Below are 23,279 nucleotides of genomic sequence, written 5' to 3'. Positions count from 1 at the left end.
GTCCCCCACCCCCCACCCCACTCTTGCGTTGGACAGGACTGGAGCACCCGTACATGCTAGGAAGAGCAGGGGGCTTGAAGCGCCAGAATTTCCAGCGGCTATAGCCGTGGAAAATTCAGGCGCATCAAGCCATGCTCCCCCTCCCCAGTTTTCCTTGGACAGGTGCACCCATAGATGCTAGGAAGAGCAGGAGGCTGGAAATTCCGGTTCGGCAAGCCATGCCCGTCCCCACTCTTCCTTGCACAGCAGCAGCATTCGATGCTACAAAGAGCATAGCCGCTAGAAATTCAGCCCCCCCCCCCCGCCCCGTTCCCACTCCACCTTGGACAGGAGCACCCTTAGATGCTAGGAAGAGCAGGGGGTTTCCAGGTTTTACCCAGAAGAGCTTGAATTTCCAGCGGCTATAGCTATAGCCGATGGAAATGCAGGAGCATCAAGCCATGCCCCCTCCCCACTCTTCCTTGGACAGGATGCCCCTTGGCATTCTGGCGCTCCAGACCGCCCCACCCTCGCAAGTTGGGAAAGAGCGATTGAAGGTGAAGCTTTTGCCATGCCTTGTGTCTGTCGGATCTCGCGTGCCAGTAAGTTCTTAAGAATGTTGTTTAAAATGGAGAATAATGGGAGGGGGGAGCACCCTAAAAAAACTGAAACAGGTTTTTTTTTTTTAATGCAAAGATATTTTGATGGATATGTTCCAGATGCGTTTTGGTCTGTAAAGGGTTAATAAATATCTGAGATTTTGCATACTAATTCACGGCCCACTTTCTCTGCATTTAGGAATGTTTGCCATTCCACCCTGTTGCCTGATGAAGTGTGCTTCTGGCACACCAAAGCTTACATTCTGAATAAAACTTTGTTGGTCTGAAAGGTGCAGCATGACTTCTACTTTGTTCTAAAGATGTGAAAGTTCCACTTTTTAATTCTTAATATGTTGTTCTGTTGTGTGTCTGTAATGTTTTTGTGCTGCTTTTGGTTGCTTATCACTGCCATTCCAGGTTTTACCCAGGCCTTCCCTGATCAATTATCTGATTCCTAGGCAGCATCTGGGGTCAATCAGCTAACCCTGTTTACACTTTCCATGCAGTGCTGGTAGCAACCAGTGTTCCCTCTAGTCTAAGCTGAGTTAGCATGAGCTAGATCACATTTTTTTGACCCAGGTTTATTAGCAATAAAATAATTAACAGGCATTCTCACATGCAGACATGTTACTGTTTTATAGTTTCCCACGCTAATGCAACCCAGATCAAAGGTTTTCTGAATTTGTTAATTTTACTATTCTGCTATTGGTTTTTAACTTTGTACCACTTGACATTCCAAACCCCACCAGCTGTATGTGACTTGGCTTACTGTGCCTCATTCCTCGTCTGAAGAAGTGTGCATGCACACCAAAGCTTACATTCTGAACAAAACTAAGTTGGTCTTAAAGATGCAATTGACTCCTCTTTTGTTCTAGCTCACACATTTTTGTCTTAGCTCAGGAAAGATGGCCCCAGAGCAAACGAACTTATACATTAGCTCACAACTTTAATGCTCACAAAGTAGATTTTTTGGCTCACAGGATTCTGCAGATTAGAGAGAACACTGGGTGCATCATGCCACAGCAGGTTCCCCTCCCCTTTAACCCCCTCCTAAGACGGGCATAAACCTGTTGCTCCTCTCTGGAATTTCTGAAGGAAAGAATTCCAGCTAAGAATTCTCCGTATCTTAGGCACTAGCATATCTAAACTCTGCCTGAATTTGACTGTATAACTTCTTATATCTTATCCCGCCCTTTGATACAAAGCGACTCCACCCCTCAGTCGCTGATTGAATGCTGCGGGGAATGGGGGCGGAGCAGTCTTTCACCTCCTTGTTGGCTATTGAGTGCACAGGGCGCGATCCGATTGGCTAATAAGTGGGAGGTGTAGGGGTGTGCGGACGTTTTTGTTTCCGGTATAAGATGGCGGCAGCGAATGTGCTTCGGAGTTACTGTCGCGCTGTGAGACAGCTGGTAAGGGACTGAGGGAGTGGGCTTTGAAGCCCCAGACCGAAGAGACGGGCGCAGGGGATGGCCTGTGGCTTAGCAGGTGGCCGGTTTCTATGATCCTGTTTGCTTCTTTCTTCTCTGCATGGAGACCTGCATTGAGGGCGGTGGAGAAATCTGTAGTAGTCTGTATGCATTCGCATCCACTGATTTTTCCGCCTCGTCCCCTGGGCAGAATGGAAGCGGAAAGGGCATCTGGGTTCAGAATCAAAGGGTTTACAGTCAGTCCACACCTCGCCCTTTTTGTGCCCTCATCCTTCCTCGCAAAGCAATTTAGGTTGGAACATCTTGCATTCAAGCCCTATCATAGGTGTAAGATTGTCCCTCATTTCTACATCCTCAAAAGCCTTCCAGTGTCAGTATTTCATATGCACCTCACGTGTTTGTTGGTGGTTTTTCGAAAAGGATTAAAGAAGTTTATGAATGATAGTGCTCTACCAACGCAGCTATTAGGTGTGATATGTTTTCATGTACATGGGATAGTATACCTTGGTGATCAGATGCTTGGCACAGACAACATGAGATGGTAATCTCTTTCTTGCTGTAACTGGACTGTCAAAGGTACCTTGTGGATTCTGTTGGAAATAGGACATCAGTTATTATATATAGTAGAAGGATATTGGTGTGATCCAGCAAGGCAGATTTTGTATTCTCTTCAGTCTTGCCTTGGGCACATATTATGGATCCCTGAGATCTCTTAATGTAGATTAGTTATAATTTACTTACCCTGCCAAATTGATTGCTGAGATCAGAAAAGACTGGTTTATTCTGCATATCTATAGCATGCTTGTCAAACGATGCAGGAATCCAAATCTGGGTTTATGTGAGTGAGTTTAGATGGTGGTAATTCCACATTAATAGATGCAAAAAGCAGTGGTGTGATATTACATATGCACTGATTAGACTCTTCCTGCATCACTTTTCCCCTTAACTCATTTCGTTGGTTTCAGCACACTTTTGATGAAGTACCTTTAACAGCTAATGGTGTCTGCCATAAGTCTTAATGTTAAAGATGCATTTTTATTGCTCATTTCTTTTATAATTCCATAATCCCCCCCCCCCAATGTTTTTGACTTCTGGGTGTTCCTTTAAACATGTCCAATGGTTACCAAAAAGCACTGTGGAGCTTGACAGAACAACACTGGAATATTTCTGAACACTTCAAGCCTTTTTGGGGAATGAATGGTTGCTAAGAAAATACCTGAGATAATTAAATTCATAATGGATCAGCCCATTTCAACTGCTGAATTCCAGTTATTCCAAAGAGAACACCATAAAATAAGTCTTAGTTAATAAAGTATAGTCTAATTTTATAATAGAAACTTTCAGGTATCACATATAAAGATGTTTTCCCCCATCTGATTGAAGACTGTACTCCGTTTAAAATGTGAGCATTGGATAACTTAGAAATTCCTAAACTCATAATTTTTATCAAGGCGAACATATTTTTGTTCAGGATCCACTTGCTGAGTCTTTCTGAGCCCTTTATCTCCTTGGACTTCTTGTGCAAAGTTATTCCCAGGATGGTATTTTCAGCATAACTCTATCCCACATGCTTAGGTTTAATAATGGTTTTGTCCATGTGCCTTTGACAAAACTTGTGTCAGTTCCTGTCTTCAATGTACTCACATCCCATTGATGGAGCCTGACTAGGGTTGCCAAGTCCAATTTAAGAACTACCTGGGGACTTTGGGGGTGGATCCAGGAGACTTTGGGGGTGGAGCCAGGAGACATTGGGGTCGGAGCCAAGAGCAAGGGTGTGACAAGCATAATTGAACTTCAAGGGAGTTCTGGCCATCACATTTAAGGGACTGCACAAATTTTTAAATGCCTTTCTTCCATAGGAAATAATGAAGGATAGGGGCACCTTTTTTGGGGCTCATAGAATTGGACCCCCTGGTCCAATCTTTTTGAAACTTGGGAGGTATTTTGGGGAGAGGCACTAGATGCTATACTCAAAATTTGGTGCCTCTATCTCAAAAAACAGCCCCCCCAGAGCCCCCGATACCCGCGGATCAATTCCCCATCATTCCCTATGGGAATCGTTCATGGAGGTGCATGATGGCTCTGGGGCGGGGCTTCCCCCGCTGGCCAGCTGGCTGGGGGAGGGGGAAAGCCTGTAAAACCGGGGGATCCCCCTCTGGGACCTGGGGATTGGGAAGCCTAAGCCTGACCCAACATTTGCAGTTAATCCATTCCACATATGCTGTTTCAATTCATAATCAGCAAGACTCATTCACATTCAAACTGGCAGACCTGAAATAAGTGAAGTGAAGCATGTATGTCTTTTTGCTTGGAATAGAGCTGATTTTCATCTATACACAGTTTATTTCAAGTACAGTTGTTGTAATGTGATAAGTTGAAAAAATAAGTACACCTGGTTAGTTAACTTTAAGCTGCTGATTACATTGAGTTGTAGTGTGGATTGGGACTGTTGAGGTACTGTTTGACAGCAAACATCCATGAAAGGATAACAGTCATAATACTGTGCAGTGGATTTCAACTACATTATTCTGCATAATCAAGTATTGGTAGCAGGTATTTTTATGGTCTGTTGTAATCAACAGATATATTTGTTGTCTTGACTAACTTAGTGCCATATGAAATATTTAGACAGAATTTGCTTCATAAAGCAGTACGTATGCTTATAATACTGGAATCACCATCTGCCATACTTTTTTTCTGTGAGGGTATTGTGTTTACATGTGAGAAATGTTTCTTTGTGTAGGGATTAGTGGTTTTAAAATTCGTGCTATGTGCTTAGAAAAAGCAAACCTCATCTTTTAAAGAAGTAATTGGAATACTGTAAATGAAAAAGCAGGTATGCATAGTATGCATTGTAATCCTAATCAAGATTACACTCTTTTTACTCCATTAACTTCAGTTGACCTAGAATGATATAACACTGTTTAGGACTGCTCAGTTAGTTGCTATTGAGAATGACAGTGATTGGCCATAAAATTCATGGGGACAGCAAACAATAACTTCATATAAGGATGAACATTATAGAGAACTCGTCCAGGTTACTTTCTTTGGTGCTGTTTGCCCCAAGCCCTCAGTGCTGCAGAAATTGAATGTGAAACATCTCCACAGCATATAGACTCCATCAGTAGTGTGGTGTATATATTTTGATGAAGTATATGAACATAGCAGAATCACATAGGGATAACCTTTGGCATAGGATTTAATTATAGCAAATAAAAGTGAAAAAGTATCCTTTTCCAATAAACTTTGTCAGGATTTTATTGTTAATATCACATATTTCAATGGAACTTGCTCTCAAATAAGTGTACATAGGACTATAGCTTTGTAGATTAACTGTTCCAAAAGTTTGACCAAAATCTAGCCAACAGAATTTATAGGTCCACTTGATATCAACCAACCAACTGTGGTCAAATGTATACAATTGCATCCTAATTGCCATCTTTCCCATACAGACAGTTTGATTTCTGTATCTGCTAAAGTCATTTCTAAATTTTTATTATGTGAAAGGTACACTGTAGACCCTGATATAGTCTGATGGTGGTACTATGATTTTTAAAAAATAAGACCTATATAATTGATGCTTAACTGTCAGAGTTCTTCTAAACATAAGGAATTTATTTCTGTCATTTTGGCATGTTAAAATAAGAGCTGCTGTTAATAGTTTTTATTTATTTTCCTCTCTAGCTCTGTGTTCCCCATATTAGATTGTACAGCAGCTTTTGTTTGCTAAAAGCAAAGCACACTTTGGAGCTTGATAAGTCTCTGTGGAAGGATCAACATCAGCACAGGTTGTTCAGAACAACTGTTGGTAAGTTTCTTTCACACCTGTGTTAGGATATTATTATGACATTTATTTGCCCTATTTTGTCCAAAGGCAGATGAGCAAAGAAGGAAAAACCCTACATTCTATTGGAGTAACTTCTATCTGGTGTTCAAGCTTTTGAAATATATGTATTCTTGTAGGGTTATGAGATGTTCTCTTTTTTGTGTGTCTGTCATTTTTTGGATCTTTTAAAAATGATGAAAATGTCCTCCTTTTGGATTGGAAAGTTAGGAATATTCCTAGTTAGTAACAAATGTCACAGGTTAAATAGTAGGAGTATTTAAAATTAGATTTGTCATAGTGATCACTTGTTTGAAGTAGCCAGTTGGTAAATATGCCATCTTTTTTGCTTTTCAAAATGTGTTAACCCCAGGGGTGGAATTCTAACAGGAACACCTTTGCATATTAGGCCACACACCCCTGATGTAGCCAATTCTTCAAAAGCATACAAGGCTCTTTAATGTAAGCTCTTGGAGGATTGGCTACATCGGGTATGTGGCCTAATATGCAAAGGAGCCCCTGCTAGAATTCCACCCCTGGGTAACCCTAATTCTTGCAAAGCTTGAAAGTCTACTAAGACTACAATTTTAAGTGTGTTTATTCTTACGTAAGCCTGCTTGAACACAATGGAATTTATTTAAGTGCAAATATGCATAAAATCAGACTGCACATAAAGCAATCCAATGATGCCTTTCCTCTTCTTTTTTCCTGTTTTCCAAATTGCTGATATTTTAATTGAAAAGCATGTTAAGATACTGAAGAGTAAGCACAGACCAGTTATCCATAAATTAAAGTGTTTTTTTAAAAATAACCTTTCCTTGGTGCATTGGTATTTTAGAAGTCCATTTTCAGTGTTTTCAAGTAGGCATTGCTGATAGTTTATATGATATAATTTTGGAAGAAACATGTATAATCTGTTTGACTGTCTGAGTAATGCTTTAGCTGATTTTGTTTAGTTCAGCTCTCTAATCTGTACCAGTGTCTTTTTCAAGTTTCACATAGCCAGATTGTCCAGTTCAAGCTGTCTGATATTGGAGAAGGAATTACAGAGGTGACTGTGAAAGAATGGTAAGTTAACTTACATTCTACCATGGAACAAGCCATGTCCTAATTAATCAGCTTCTGCCTCCCTGAAAACTTGATATGGTGAAGGAAAAGAAAAAAAAATTTTTGTTGTTGTTGTGTCAGAGAAGATCCATCAGTCAGGAAGATCATTCTCATTTTTAATTAAGTTTTTAAAACTTCCTGGGAGAAGAGGTCATGTTAATTATTTTGATGTGAATGGAAGTTTCTGAAGAGAGATTTAAAACACATGATCTTGATTGGAAAGTGGCTAGTAAGGGGAAGAAGGATAGATTAATATTATTAATTACATACATCTGTTTAACTGAGCCTCATATGAATTGATTTTAAAAGGAGTAGATAAATTAGAAAATCTGGGTATTGGGGGCAATCTAATTCTTTATGCATGACAGTGGTGATATATTGGGACAGTGAATTGGCCACAATTAGGGAAAGGTAGAAGAGCAGAGCATGATCATGTATTTGCACGAACACAGATTTATTTATTGTATGTACGCTTCGATCCAAATTGGCTTGCTGCATTCCAAGCCATGAAAAATCCAGCTTTGGATAGCTATTTAACAGCATGGGCAATGTAGACTTAGTTATCCTTAAAATGAAAATGGAATGTTCATATCTAGCCAAATATTTATTTGGCATCCACCATCCTATGAAAGCACATTGATAAGTGTTTCAGAAGCAGTTCCACAACCTGAATCTCCACTGGTGGTTGGTATGTGGAGGTTAAATAGCGCTAGTGGTTACACACAAGTTATCAATACCATCAAAACTTGTGTGGACCATTCTGAAGACTCAGTGAACCCCTGATAGAATGTATCTCTGTAATGTTTCAGTTTTTCCACTTGTGGTATCTATTTTTGAACACAGGCTTTCTCTTACTCTAGCAAAGCATAGACACCCGTGTTGTGTCATCTCACCTGGTCAACAAACGTTACCATTGTGTATATTCCTTTCTGGTTTTTTTCCTTAGGTATGTAAAAGAAGGTGACATTGTATCTCAGTTTGACAGCATCTGTGAGGTGCAAAGCGACAAGGCCTCAGTTACAATCACCAGTCGTTACGATGGTGTCATTAAAAAACTCTATTATAACTTAGATGAAATTGCACATGTGGGGAAACCTTTAGTGGACATAGAAACAGAGGCCTTAAAAGGTAACTAATTTTCATCATTATGTCAGCAAGCCATTCTGTGCTGGTCTTGCAAATGAGCTATAGACAAATATGCATTCGTTAAAAAAACGTACTTGTAAGCTTGTCCATTTGCTATTTATATATTTGCCTTTTTTGAGTTGTTGTATTGCATTCTTTTCTCCTTTCATTGTTATGATGCTTTATGATTAAATAAAGTATGTTTTTATGTTTTTAAAGAAAGTTCTTGTTTCAGAATGCTCTGCAAGCCTTCAACTAGGTGAGGTTCTTCACTAGACAGAGCAAAAGTAAAATAATGCAAGTAGTCTTCTGACAGCCTCTCTCAGCTCTTAGGTAACTAATTATTTCTATGTCCAGCAGTTTCTACACATTAGGACTTTTGTCCTTTTAAAAAAGGAATGGCAAAGCTCCATGCTTTGTCAAAAGGTGCTTTTGAAAATCCTCTCTGTTTCAAAAGCAGTTTGCTTCATGGTGTGGCATAGAGGGCTGGTGTGGAGAATCGCAAGTCCATTTCTTTGGAATGTATGAAATTAGTCAAGCAGTTACTGAATTATTGTGTAAAGGCATAAACATAAGCAAAGAATTGATTCAGGCTTTACCTGCAGCAACTTGGAAGTCACTTCTCTATGATGTTCCCCCATAACACTGCACTGATGTGTGTGTGAAGAAACGACATGCTCATGCAATAGAATCTGACATTAACCCCATTTCACTCAAGTTTATAGAAGTTTTTTTTTAAATTTAGGATATTCACAAATTTCAGTGAATATTAGGAATAGCCAGGTAAGATTGAGAGGAGCTGGTTGCTAGGGAGATTACAGAATGCTGGGGAATGAGTAACAAGTGAGAGAAAGTAACTGTTGGAAAGGGTCGTTTGGGGAGCTGGCAGAGAGAAAAAGAGGGAATCTCCTGAAGGAGCTGAGAGGGAACAAAACTATATCAGTGGATTAGGCAGTCAAAAATTGTAACTTTGGGAGATAACTGACACTAAGTTGCAAAGCAAGGAAGAAGCTGTTTGGGTTGCCAGTTGCCTGGAGATAAAAAAATGTCCTTTCCCTATAATAAATGCTTAAGAGGATGTTATTTACCAGGTGATATTATTTATGTTGCTTTCCTCTATGCGTAAAAAGCTGTAGCTATCCCATTTTTGCACGTTAAAAGGACAGGATGTCTTTCTTCAGACCTATCGTCAGCTTTACTGACTGTGCCACACTGAAGCTATTTGAACAAGGCTGTTATTGTTACTCATATTATAATGCTATATGATTAATGTGTAATATGCTTTCCAGGGACTAAGCCCTATTTGAGTAGATTTCAGTAGGATTCTGAGTAGACTTGATTAGGATTGCACTGTTAAGATTTATTTATCCAATCATATTAAGTTTTTAAATCCCTGCTTAAATAACATTGGCCTTCATCATTAAAGGATATGATATATACATTTGGCTCTCTAGGACATTGTGATAAAGTGTGGGGAAACACCCCATCCCCACCAGCAAATAGAAGAATCAAGAAGAGCTGCAGTGATGCTTTTCCTTAACACTGCAGTGAAATGTATATGAAATATATTTCCACACAATGTAATTTAAGTGTGAGAGTAGGCCTATTTACCTCCTGTATATGCAAAACTATTTTACACTGATTTTTTTTAGCATAGTTTGTTTTCCCATGCACCTATGAAAACTGTTCTGTGTCTGTGAAAGCTTTGCTCATGTTATGTATGAAAATTACTCCCCTTTTTTTGTTCAATCTGCAGCTGTAGCTTCTGAAGAGGATGTGGTAGAGACGCCTGCTGTGTCCCATGAAGAACACACACACCAGGAGATTAAAGGCCACAAAACCTTAGCAACGCCAGCTGTTCGCCGGCTTGCCATGGAAAACAATGTGCGTTTGTTTGGTAGGCCTTCTTCTCTTTGACTTCTCTTATCTACTGGGTTGGATTCTATAGTTCCATTCCATCAGCTGCAATGCTTTCTCCTAGTGGAAGGGGCCTACTTCTGAAGCAAGCTGTGTTTGTGGAGTATATCATGTAGGGATGGGCACGAACCGGCTCACAAACCTAAATTTATGATGAACCGGGTCCAGTTCATGGTTTGCAAACCATGGTTCATGCCATCCCAACCCCCATGAACCCACAAACCTAACAGGGAGGTTTGTGTGGGCAGGCACAGCACTGATAGTGGGGCTTGAAGAAGACATATAAAGAGACTATGGTCGGGAGTTTCCGGTAACGGCACGGTGCTAACAGACGTGTTTGTAGGAGCTCCGGCTCTGCAGCGTCTGTGCCGGTCTTTTTTGGGGGGTTCTTCAGTTGGTAAGAACTCGGTGGTGCCTCTGTTGGAGGGGCACTCGTGCGGAGGAGTGCTGGGTGCTCTGTGCCGGTTTTTCTGAGCATAGAGCCCGTTCAACATATTACTTCAAGCCCGGATAGACCAGACGCCTTAATGGCGAATTAGCTGTGACCACCGGAGAAGGGGAGTAGGCGAAGCGGCATTTGGAGGACAATAAATGGTGAAGAAGGGGGAAAAAAGTATATCTGACCCTAAACTGGAGATATAAACGAAGGAAAGAACTTACTAAGTGCGTTGTTTGGCCCCTACTTTCGAGTGGAATGCGAAGCTGGGGGGAAAGAGACCTGAGAAAGCGGAGGAGTGGTGGAGGACTACCTTGGCAGCAACTGCAGAGGTTGGGAGTCGTAGACTGGCTATGATTGTAAAAGTTTGTGAAGAGCACTGAGACAGAGGAGGTGAAGAAGGGGGGAAAAGAGGAAAGAAGCAGGAGATTTCTGACGATTTAAAGGGAGCCTTCACAAACCTCTTTTCCTCTCCCTTTTCCCATATGCTTGTGCATGGCGATTTTCTTAAAGAGACAGGGAGCTAAATAAAGGCTCAACAGTGGTTATAATATACAGGGTGGAAATAAAGTCACTGGACCTTTGAAATGAGTTGAATCTGAAGATGGGAGACTTTTGATGTTAGTATAGAGTTTCCAGGAACGCAAGGGCGGAGGTGAGGTGGAGAGGCTGGAATTCCGTTGGCAGAGATGTGGAAGAACAGGAATGGATTTACTGAACTGGCTTTTTGAACTGGTAGCAGAAGAGAGGAGCAGAGATTGAGATTAAGAAGAGGAAGAGGAAGAAAAAGGAGAAGAAGAAGAGGAAGACTGAAGGATAAGCGGTTTGGGAAACATTAAAGATTCAAAAGAGACAGTTAACAAATAATTAATGGATTGAATAATTAACTATTGTTAATTTGATTACTGCTGATTTTCTGTATGATTTTCTATATGTAATGAGTTAATGTGAATGTTCAGGTGAAGGGTGTTTGGTGGTAAAGAATAGTAATTTAAGGATATAAAAACCAACTGGTATGTGAGAGTGTTAAAGGAAGGTGATGTATGAATTTTGAGTGAAGTAAGGCGAAGTAGTAGTATATGAATTGGAATTGGGGTGTCAGTAAGACCTTGGATAATAGAAAAATGAGTATGACATACAAGTAAGACAAAATAGATAGGTTAGTCCCACTATTGGCAACTTTAAAACTGATGGAGATAATGTCCTCACAGGAAGTTATAGAGGAAGTGCAGAATTTTATGCAATTGTATTTTATGAATGCATTGAGTCAGGTGCAGGCAAATCTGACAGAACAATTAGATGGAGTAAAAAAGAAATTAGATGGCCTGCAAAAGCAATTGACGGAAGTAAAGGAAGAGATTCATGGCTTGACACAATCTGCAAAATATGTGGAAGGAAAGTTGGAAGTAGTGAATGAAAAGTCTGAGGAGATTGAAAAAGTTCAAAAAAAAACGAAGGGGAGAGATTAGTGAGAATAGAAACGGTGCAGGTAGAGCATATTTCAGGAATGCAGAATATTCCAGAGGATACGTATGACCATATAAAGGAGGTGATAGTAGAGATCTTGACACCAGTTCTTGGTATGAAGAAAAAGGAATTGGAGAAAGATATAGAAAATGGCTATAGAGCTTGCCTTATTTTTTTCAAGGAATACCGCCTGCTGAGAGAGGTTTATATAAGGTGTATTAGGAGGAAAATGAAGGAATTGGTCTGCCAGACGATGAGAGACAAATCATTAAAGTTATATCGTTGGCATATTACACCAATAAAACTGAAGAAAGTGTATTCCGAAATTGCTGGTTGCTTTGTTGCAGGGAAACAAATTGATACCATGCAATTCACAAACAAAGTAAGATGATTTGAAATGCCAATGGTTTTTTTTTCTTCTTTTTTTGGACCACAGTGTAGAAGAAAGAAAGTTTTCTTTTTCGTTAGTTCTAGACTTAGCTGAGGTAGATACTCTGATGGAGATACTAGAGAAGAAATTAACAATTAGATAGAAGGAAAACGGAACTTATTGTATTAAAGTGTATTCCAAACTTGCTGGGGTTTTTTTTGTTGTTGTTGCAGGGAATTAAATTGATACTGTGTAATTTATAAATAAAGTAAGATGACTTGAAATGCCAAATGTTCTTTTGGATCACAGTGTAGAAGAAAGAAAGTATTTTTGGTTGGTTCTAGACTGAGCTGAGGTAGATACTCTGATGGAGATATTAAGAGAAGAAATTAACAAATAGACAAACAGAAGGGAAATGGAACTTATTGTATGAATGGTTATGGGGGAAAGATAATAAGAATATAGTGTAAAAAGGGGGTTAACTGTAGTATGTATGATTTGGTTTAGGTTAGAACAAAGGATTTGTATTCTAATGATATAAGTATATAATGCATCCCGCTGTCTACATCCCTAAGTTTATGTTTTGTGTATATATATATATTGTTATTGTTGTTGTTAAATGTAATAAAAAGCTAAAAACTCAAAAAAAATAAAAAAATAAAGAGACTATGGTCTTTTTAAATGCTTTCTCCAAGCTGGAGAAAGAACACTTTCCTGGGACTAAGCAAGGCAGGAGAAAAACCCCAAAGAAACCTATGTGCATGTCCTCTTATCCTTGCAAGCACTGAAGGAGTTCATTGCATTGCAGATGCTTAGTTTGAGAAGTGAGTATTTTGCTGCATTACACTGCTGAATTGCATGCTTGCATTCGCCAAATTAGGGATGAGTGGGCACCTTTTAAAAATGTATTTTTGTTATATTTATAGCCAGCTGTTAAATGGTCTGCCATCCAAGGTTTCGTATCTGCTTAGTTTCAGCAGTGATGCAGTATCAGATGCTTCCAAACTGGAAGACCCTCATGGATACAGTCTTAAGTGAGGCCATAAAATGGGATCCAGAAGCTGTGGGATATTGTGCTGTTGTAAAACTGGATTCCATACAAGTCCAGTTGGGAAGCACCTGATAGTACAGTACTGTGAGAGCTGAGCAGGTTTGGACTTTACAGCAGTGTCATAACCAACCTAGGGTTTCCAACAGACCTAATATGTGGAAATGGGCAGATTAAGTTTTTCATGGTATGGGAATAAGTAGCATGATCTGGTAAATCACCCCATTATGCCTCTATTACAGGGACAGGACATCTTTGTTCTCCAGGCAGTTGGCAACCCCAATCCAATATAAGTACCTGCCTATACATAGTACCTCTAGAAATGCTTCACTGCCTAACTTTGCTTTATCGGTTTACTTCAATCAATCATACCTGTGCCCTGCATTTAGAGGTTTTTTTTAGCTCACTGCATATATATATGTATATATTTTTTTCAGATTAAACTGAGTGAAGTTGTTGGGACAGGGAAAGATAATCGCATCCTCAAGGAAGACATTCTCAATTATTTGGCCAAGCAGACAGGTGCCATTTTACCTCTGTCAACCAAACCTGCAATGATCCCATCTTTGCCAAAAACAGGCGCTGCAAGTGACAAGTTGGAAGGGAAGACTTCTAAAATTCCAGCACCCATTTCCATACCCATTTCCATACCTGTAGGTTTTTCAGGGAAAGATAAAACAGAGGCCTTATCAGGTAAAGAAATCTGGTACAGTTGCATCATAGAGTCCATTAATCATAACATGATAATAATGTGTTTACTTTTCAATGACTATTAGTTCTTCCTGTTTTACTGAAGCACACAGTTAATGCTTTTGTATTCTTTTGGGATGCTGAGAGTCTTATACTTAAGATGAGTTCAATGTTCATACCAGAAAAAAAAGTCATAAGAAGTGCATGGTAAATGAAACTCTCCTAACCCAGCCAGAAAAATCCATATGAGGGAGCAGATTTCTGTATATGGAGCCAATCCAGTTCTGGTTCCTGATGTTCCTCTGCTCAGTATCAGATGAGCTGAGTACACTTTTAATGTACACGAGGATGTGTTTCCCTTTGTGTTTGACTAGGGGTGGATTTGGGACTGGCCTGTGTAGAAGTGACAGTGCAGCATTATGGTAAAGCACATTCAAGAAATTGAGGCATATGGTGACTGTTCCAAAATTGTTCCAGAAATAACCAAGTGACCAAATTAATTTCCCAGATAATTAATCTAGACTGGAAGGTACCCTAGGCTACAGTGTCAATTTACATTAACATTGCCAGGGCCTGAAGAACAAGACACAGCTGTTAGCTTAGAAAGCAAAGTTGTTCCCTTACTACCTTGTGTTGCTTACTTGAGGTGTGGGTGGCAGCACTATTCATGGTCTGAAGGCCATGACAGGATCTGAGCTCCTGGCAGCTGCTGTGAAAAGCTCCTGATATTCTGCAATCTAGCCAGTGATCAGTTCCATACCAATGTAGCTTCAGCAGTGCTATCTTATTGGATGCTCCCAATCCATTCAGAGGAAGGAACTGTTCTGAAGTGTGCTGTGACTCCTATTAAGATTAACGTTTCCATTATCATAATCTGTTTCTGCTGTGTCCCATTGCAGTATGCATACTGTTAAATTCTTTGTTACTAAAGGCTGACCATTTTACTGGAAAATGGCAGAGATCTGGTGAATAACTATATATATATATATATATATATATATATATATATATAATATTTATATATATATATATATATATATATATATATATATGAGTTTTGTATCCCCCCCCCCCTTCTAGGGTTCCACAAGACAATGGTGAAGACCATGACTATTGCGCTGAAAATTCCTCACTTTGGTTATTGCGATGAGGTTGATCTAACACAACTCATCAAGCTGAGGGAAGAGTTGAAATCAGTAGCAGATGTACGGGGAGTTAAACTCTCTTTCATGCCCTTCTTCATAAAGGTGAGATAATAGCAGACAGAACCAATGTATAAAACAGCTGGTTGCTATATTGTATGTTATTGGTCCATTGAAACAGTGGACAGTTCCCCCCCCCTCAAAGTTATTTTCTTTGGAGGAGTATAGAATACATATTTAAAATGTTATGCTATAGTCCATATAGATGGATTTTGTATTCTGATGCAATATTTTTATGTCAGTAATATTTCAAAATACATTGTGTCAACAAAAGATTGTATAATATTAAGGGATCACTTGGTGCATATATAATGTAATGTCCACTTACCCCTCACATTAAAGAGTGTGCGGACTCTTATCTGGGAGAACCAGGTTTGATTCCCCACTCCTCCACTTGCACCTGCTAGCATGGCCTTGGGTCAGCCATAGCTCTGGCAGAGGTTGTCCTTGAAAGGGCAGCTGCTGTGACAGCCCTCTCCAGCCCCACCCACCTCACAGGGTGTCTGTTGTGGGGGGAGGAAGGTAAAGGGATATTGTGAGCCACTCTGAGACTCTTCGGAGTGGAGGGCGGGATATAAATCCAATATCATCTTCTTCTTCATCATCATCTTCTTTTGTTGGTAGATAGAATCACAATCACCCCAGGGTCACCCGTCTCCTCTCACTTGTGCCAGAGACAACAAGGGGCTGGGGAAATTATTTGCCCAGGGAACTGGGCAACGGAAGCTCTGGCTCATTCCTTCCTTCCCCAGGGGACCAGGAGGGGGAGGAGCCTCAGCCAATATAAGGAAGAGAGACTTGGCTCAGTAGCTCTGCTGTGCAATTGAGAGAGCCTGGCAAAGCAAGCTCTCCCTCCCCCCCTTCCTCCCCAAGGGAGGAGCCTCAGCCAATGGAGAAATAGAAACTTTGCTCTGTAGCTCCTTGCTATTGAGCAAGCCTTGCAAAGCAAGCTGTGATGCAGAAGGAAGCAAGAGAGAGGAAGAAGGAAGCAGATGGCAGCCAGTTGCTCTGGGGCCTGATATGAACTCTCTGGGGGCCAAATTAGGCCCCCATGCTGCATGTTTGACACCCCTGTCATAGACCATTTCTGATGATTTTTCTGCTGCATTAAGTTGGCACAAGTTATTAGCTTGCATCCTTATCTTAATATTTTTTTCTAGGTTTTTTTCTAGGAATTACAGGAAAAAAGTAATTTCCTATTGAGCCACAAACTTCAGTTGGTTAGCTTGCTAATTAAAGCTTTGGTGGACTAATCACTGTGGACCAGTTTTAATCACTGAAACTAAGGGCACAACTTGTTTATTTCTTGCAGTAATGGTGTAGTGTTAAAATGGACTAAAAAGCAACATTCAAGATCACTTTCTAATTGAATAGTGTTTTTACAGCCCCATCCTATGCATGATTCATAAGTAAATTCCACCGAGATAATTCCAAAGTAAGATATGACATTAGTTTATTAAGTAGCACCTTATACCTCACACTCCTACAGTCTATTAGCATCTCTATAGAAGTTTTAGAAATCTGCAAGTGCACTGAAATAGAGTTTGTTTAATGAAGATAAATAATAATTAATCAAAATATTTAATCTGCAAGCAGCCTTGTTTGTTACAGGTCATACATTGACAGAATGCTTCCTTTTTCAGTTAGGATTGTCTATAAAAGAGAACTAACCTTTTAAAACAGGGCTGTTGAACTCATTTGTTATGAGGGCCAGATTTGACATAAATGAGACCTTGTCAGGCCGGGCCATGTGTCATAAAATGTAATGCCAGGTAGTGAGGATGTAAACTTTATAAGGACACAAACAAAATAAAACATGGTTGAAAGATCAGCACTCTTGCAATATTTTGTTTATTTAACAGTCTCTAATAACTGACACCTCTTGCTCTGAATTACTGTATCAAAATCTGCAGAAAATGTCGGCACTGTAACCATCTTGAGTATGCTGTTCAGGTGTTGTTCGGGTGTGTATCTGTAAATTGTAGACCTCCTTTTGATTTATTGACATAATCAATGCTTTGAGCCTGAGACCCAGATGAAAACATGAAATGGCTGGGCATTGCGAGCTTTTGTACATAAGTTGCTTCATGTGCTGGTCAAGAACATGTAAAGGCACCATGACACAGACTGAGGATTATGTGTTTGTTTACAAAATTATAGTCTTCCCCAGAGAAATAACTACAAATCCTGTGCAATTGAGCAAGCCTGGCAAAGCAAGCTGAGATGCAGAAGAAAGCATGAGAGGGAGAAGGAAGCAGACAGCAGTGAGTTGCTCACGGGTCTGATAGGAGCCCTCCAGGGACTTGATCCATCCCACGGGCCACATGTTTGACACCCCTGTTTTAAAAGAAGCTTTGAATTCTTTGATTCTCCAAAACACCATGAAATATGTCAATTCTTCTCTCCTACCCCCCACCCCCATTTTCCCCCAATAAATTACTAGATGAAAGATAAGCAGCAAACAGGCTGATTATGAGCATGTTTAAGTGAGGTACATGACTTTGATCAAAATATGCACACACAGGCATTCGCTACAAGTGATGAGGAATTTGCCCTTGGGCTCCTAATATTAAAATTAAAATATACATCTCTTGTTTTTGACAGGCAGCTTCTTTGGGTTTATTACACTACCCTATTCTTAATTCTTCTGTGGATGAAAACTGTCAAAACATCACCTACAAGGTTTGTAGAAGATACAGCATCCCAATTACTTTTATGACTGCTAGTAAGCTCTCCAGCTTTGTTTAGTTTTATGAGCTTAAGTGAAGATATGCCTAAATTTGTATTGCAGGCAGAAAATATTCATGGATGGGTACATTTATGTCCTCAGTGTATTTCCTCCCCCCCCCCAAAAAAAAAAAACCACAGCTAGTCTTGTGTTTGATTTCTGAACAATATCTTGAATATCTTCAGTTTGTCACACCGCTAAGTCTAGGGAAGGGGAGGGAGAATATACAGAATATGAATGTGCATTCCTTGCAGCTGCACAACCATAAGCTTCGTTTCAGTAGGGAATTACTGAATGTGTAGTGAAAAAGATGGGTTTTAAAGAGAAAACAATAGAAATCAAGTCCCAAAGTTATATTCCTGTTGAATGAATGAACTTCTTTAAGAAGAAGTTAATACTTTATCTTCTCTGAAGCAAAAATAACATTTATATATTTCCAAATAAGGCAAAAATAAACAAGCACAGAAACTGAATCATTAAAAGCATTATGAATATAAACTAATAAACATGAGTATGAAAATATCACTACATAAATCGTACAAAATGAAGCACTGAATATATAGCCATAATCTAAATTTAAAGCAAGGGAACAATGTAAAGCACCTAACATTTCCAATAAACCAGCAAGTGTCCATCCAAAATAAACTTTCTTATTTTTAACCTTGAATGGGTATTCCAGGCTTCTCACAACATTGGAGTAGCTATGGATACAGGACAAGGATTGGTTGTCCCTAATGTAAAAAATGTTCAGATCCGCAGCGTGTTTGAAATTGCATCAGAATTAAACCGCTTACAGAACTTGGGGTCTGCAAACCAGTTGGGAACGAATGACCTCACAGGAGGAACTTTCACACTCTCTAATATTGGCACAGTGAGTTAAATAACAGTATCTTTCATATTTTATATTGTTTTAAAAATGAGAGGAATCTTTCCTCTCCAGAGGGATATGTGTGTCACAAACATGAGCAGCTTGTGGGTGGGGACCCTTTGGAGAGTATCATTTGTGGTATTGTTGGGATATAAAAGTATAAAAGGGAAGAAGGCTTGGCAGAGCTCTGTGTCTCTTGAACAACTGCATCTACAGGAAAGGGGCAACATGTTGATAATTTCTTTCTTTTTTAAGTTTAGTTTTGTAATTATTTGTTGCAGCTCCTTCGCAGAAGTATTATGACTATTCCATTCCTCTTCCTTGTGTATTTCCTAGATTGGCGGTACTTATGCCAAACCAGTGATACTACCTCCTGAAGTAGCCATTGGAGCTCTTGGAAAAGTACAAGTATGTTGCTTTTTAATTAAACTTTCAGTTGTAATGGTAGGGAAAGAGAGAGGAGAATAAAAAAATACCCCCCAATAGATGCAAATTAGGGGGCCCAAAGTAAAATCAATAAATATACAACATACATATTACAAATTATCAAAAATACATGTATTTATTACAAATCAATTTAAAAACAATTCTAGACCCAAATATAGCCCCAATAAGAATTACGTATAGCATGTATGTTATATATCAATCGTTTCAGCAGTTACATCCATAACCAAGAAGTCACATAGGCCTGTTCCCATGTGGAAACCACAAGGATCATCATTTCTTTGTTAGCAGTTTTGATGTTTTCTGCTAATTTGTTGGAGATCTCTTAGATAATTTTGACATTCTCCCCCCCCTCTTCTGAATGCCCACAGTAGTATTTACTTCTTGGAGCAGTTGGGGGCATTAAAGCAGTAAACTACCTGATTAAATAATGATTGGAAGAATTTCAGGAGCTCTTAAATAGCGGTAGTAGAGTAATTCTCTAGTATTAACACACAAAGAATACAAGTAATTTATTGTTCTTTTGTTCCCCAATTTCTAGATCCTTCCTCGTTTTAACAGTGTGGGTGAAGTATTTAAAGCACAGATAATGAATGTGAGCTGGTCTGCTGATCACAGGATTATCGATGGTGCAACCATGGCACGGTTTTCTAACTTGTGGAAATCTTACTTGGAGAACCCTGCTTCTATGCTACTGGATCTTAAGTAATGAAGACTAATGGCCAGTATTTTAATTTGGGGATGATATCAAGCTAGCTATGCTAGCAAGTGTCCTTAATACTACATTTCTTAACTCACTATGACATTGAGATTGATTGGTCCTTTCAGACCTCCAGTCAGTGTACTGATTGACCTTGTTACAGTCTGTTCAAATGAGTATTTTAGCTGTAAGTTATTTGCGTAGGGGCTGTTATAAGTTACGGGACAGAGTGGCTCCTGAGGAGGGCGGTGGGAAATTTTTAATGACGAGACACTGACAATATCAGAAGAAAGCTGCTGTTAGTTGCAGTGCTTTTATTTCAACTGCCTGCGTTGCTTAGAAAATTAATTATGTTAACAACTGTTGGGGGGGGAGACTTTCTTTTTGACAAAACATAAAAAGATGTTAGAATAATTAACGCACAAATCACGGAAACACAAAATGCCTCTGTGCTTGTCTTGATATAATTGGCGATGGATTTTTCTTTCACTTAACTTTTGTTTTTCTATTTTTTAAAAAATGTTCTTTGAACCTAAAATAATTCTTGGGCACACCATTAATTACTGAAATTAATTATATAATGCCTAGACACCATATATACCTACATTGTATAGCCATAACATAAAGTATGAAGCAGGCAATCATATGTAAGACTGTGGCAGTTTCAGTGGCATTTGTTCATTACGCAGCTTGCCAGTGGTCAGCTCGTGAATCATATTTGTCCATGTGAATGTGTACCTGAAGGTGCTACTAGAAGGTCCTAAGAAAGGAGGAGAAATACGCAATACTAGAAGGACCATTTAAAACAAATAAATAAAGCAAATACTTTCCCTTGTTAAAAATTTCCTGGAAAAACCATTAGGATAAAAAAAGGGAGCTAGCATCAGTTAAAAGATTTTTATATTACAGCACTGGGATTCACACTCCTCCCCCCCCCCCCCCGCATGCTGTCTCCTAGATTTAAATGCACTGTGTTTGCTTTTTCTAAGAGTGGGCATAGCATTAGTTGTCAGAAGATATTGGGTTGGATCCAACATACCAGTTGTTCTAGTGGCAGCACATTCTTCTGGTACCAGGAGCTTTCTGTTAATGGACAAAAAAAAGTCCTTTTGCCTAGGAGGAAGGCTTCTTGGGCTGGAGGAACATGAAAGAGGTCTGCGGGACCCAAGCCAATGCTTTTAGACAACATACAGCCACTTATTGGTCAAGGTTAAAAGTAGTCTTAAAAGCTACTTATGTTTGTTTACAGGCTATGAATGAAACTGCTGTATGCCTTAAAAGAAAAAAAAGTTCCAAAAATAATATGGGAAATAGCAATGTGAATAAAATGCTCAGCAGAAACTTAGAAGCACATATAGGGGTCGTGCTTCATCATCTTTGAAAGCTTATTTGACTCAGTATCCCTGCAAACTAAAATTTTTGGTAAATAGATTCTGTAATGCAAAGAAATAAACAAAAAGGCCTTTGTGAAATATCACCTGATGGGGGGGAAAGCTGACATAAGGCTTCATTTACATATAACAAAGGCCTTGTGCTTGATAGGGAGCAACATGGTGCCATGAAATTGCTTAGGTGGTTATATTTAGGTTTCACAATGGAAAGGACTGAATAGCTGCTCCATGGGGTAGGTTAAGGAAAGGGTGGGGGGCTACAGCCACTTCTCCCTTTCTGCTGTGATCATAAGCAGAAAAGAATCAGTGTGCATCTGTGAGGCACAAAGTTCCATTGGAGGTGTGGTAGAGTCCTCCTATTGTTGCCCAACAAACACACAACTTTGTAATGCGTAGATGGATAAGACTGGAGTCCTTGTATGTGTTGCTATGAAGTCCTTGGGTATGAGAGAGGTCAGTTACTGCTTGCATCTCCTGTACAACCATGAGAAACTTTCTGTTAGTTTTGGATGATTTAAACATTAATTATATTGTATAATTTTGTTTTGATTTCCATTCTTCAATAAAGCTTGTTTTATTACTGCCTCTGTGGTTTTAGACTTTTATCTGGGGATATTATGTTTTGAAGCCCCCAAGAACCTAAATCCTTATGCATGGATATGAGAAGGGCAAACAGCATGGCTTCCCTGTGAGAACGCAATTGTTTGGGCCCATTTGCATAACTATTAAAAGGTGGTTTTGATAAAGGTTTTTCTCCCTTTCCCCCCTGTGTGTTCACTGGTAAACTAATTGTGAATATTGGCCTTAAGAGAAGAAACTTAGCAAAGAGATTGGCCTCTGTTTGACTGCTTGCTAAAGAAACATTTAAAAAAGAGAGACAAAGAAAAAGACCCCCATTATAGGTGATTTAGTATACTCACTCCCTGTTAAGAGCTGAGTGACTTCCATATGGTTCCAAGTGGATCTGCCATCCAGGTAGCAGATCCATATGGTTCCAAGGGGATCTGTCATCCAGGTAGCTTACAGGACAATTTGAGAATAAAACTTGATCATGTACCTTTGATGATTATCTAGGACCTTAATGATAGAAGGGATAGCTCATGGGATCTGTTCTGGATTCAGGGCTGGTGCCAGGCTTTTGGGTGTGCTAGGCAACCCCCAGCCAGTCCCCTTCCGGGGTGGTGGGGGGAGGGCCCCGTCCTCCACCTTCTACACCCAGTCTTCACCTTGCATTACCATGCAAAAGCTTTCCAGATGGTGCCTTCTTCCCTGGCCTGGGGCAGGGTACAACAGCAGTGGCAGCCATTGCCCACCAAGGCCTGAGGCTGCTTCCTGCCTTCTTGGCTCTGTGTCCTGCCCCCTCCTCCTCTTCCTCCTCCCACTGTGCTGAGCTTGCCCGAGGCTGGCTGGCTGGCCAGTGCACTCACAGTGCAATGTGCTCTTTGAGAATGTCCTTGAAAAATATTTGAACAGGCAGCTGATCAGGGCCAAGTATTGAGAGCATGTGATCCAGAAACTACAGCAATTACTCTGGCTACCAATCTGCTCCCAAGCCCAATTCAAGGATGTTGTGTCCTTTAAAGCCCTATGTGGCTGGGGACTGGGTATCTGAAGGATCATATTCTCCGATACTTTTCTATCTGGGTACTAAGATTGCAGGGATAGGCCCTCTTGGCCGTTACACTAATCAAAAAAGGTTATCAATAAAAAAACTCATCCCACGAATCAAAGAAACACCAGAGAGGGCCTTTTTTTGGTGGCAGCTCCAGCATTACCCAGCTCCAAAGACAAGATGCTCTTCTTCATAAATATAGAAAGATAATTGAAAACACAGTTGCCTATCCACAAAGACATGGCTAACGTGATGGATTAATCCCAAGAGATGCTTAAATTTGGCAGTTTGCAGAAGGCCCAGGTAGCTTAGCTGCCATTTTAGTGTTAGGCTTCCGGAGACT

The 23,279-nt window shown here is 39.8% G+C and overlaps 1 protein-coding gene across 1 annotated transcript; it reads left to right on the top strand.

The window, feature by feature from the left end:
• Positions 1-1,895: 1,895 nt before the first annotated feature.
• On the top strand, positions 1,896-21,905 carry DBT (dihydrolipoamide branched chain transacylase E2). Its single transcript, XM_060232264.1, has 11 exons — positions 1,896-1,990; positions 5,693-5,816; positions 6,824-6,899; positions 7,885-8,066; positions 9,820-9,947; positions 13,739-13,994; positions 15,072-15,238; positions 17,798-17,875; positions 18,601-18,792; positions 19,126-19,197; positions 19,775-21,905. Exons 1-11 carry the CDS (start codon positions 1,940-1,942, stop codon positions 19,940-19,942), a joined length of 1,494 nt encoding a protein of 497 aa, XP_060088247.1. The 5' UTR covers positions 1,896-1,939; the 3' UTR covers positions 19,943-21,905.
• The last annotated feature ends 1,374 nt before the right edge of the window (positions 21,906-23,279 follow it).

Source organism: Heteronotia binoei, chromosome 2 (assembly GCF_032191835.1).
Source record: "Heteronotia binoei isolate CCM8104 ecotype False Entrance Well chromosome 2, APGP_CSIRO_Hbin_v1, whole genome shotgun sequence".
Lineage (NCBI taxonomy): Eukaryota > Metazoa > Chordata > Lepidosauria > Squamata > Gekkonidae > Heteronotia > Heteronotia binoei.
The sequence above is the reverse complement of the archived record's forward strand: the minus strand, read 5'-3'. Positions and strand labels throughout refer to the sequence as shown.

What these genes read in the sequence shown, in the direction of transcription:
- DBT (XM_060232264.1), top strand. Translation starts at nt 1,940, where the DNA reads ATGGCGGCAGCGAATGTGCTTCGGAGTTACTGTCGCGCTGTGAGACAG. An exon ending in GTTGTTCAGAACAACTGTTG is followed by an intron (nt 5,817 to 6,823) that starts GTAAGTTTCTTT and finishes GTCTTTTTCAAG; the next exon opens with TTTCACATAGCCAGATTGTC. An exon ending in AGAAACAGAGGCCTTAAAAG is followed by an intron (nt 8,067 to 9,819) that starts GTAACTAATTTT and finishes TTCAATCTGCAG; the next exon opens with CTGTAGCTTCTGAAGAGGAT.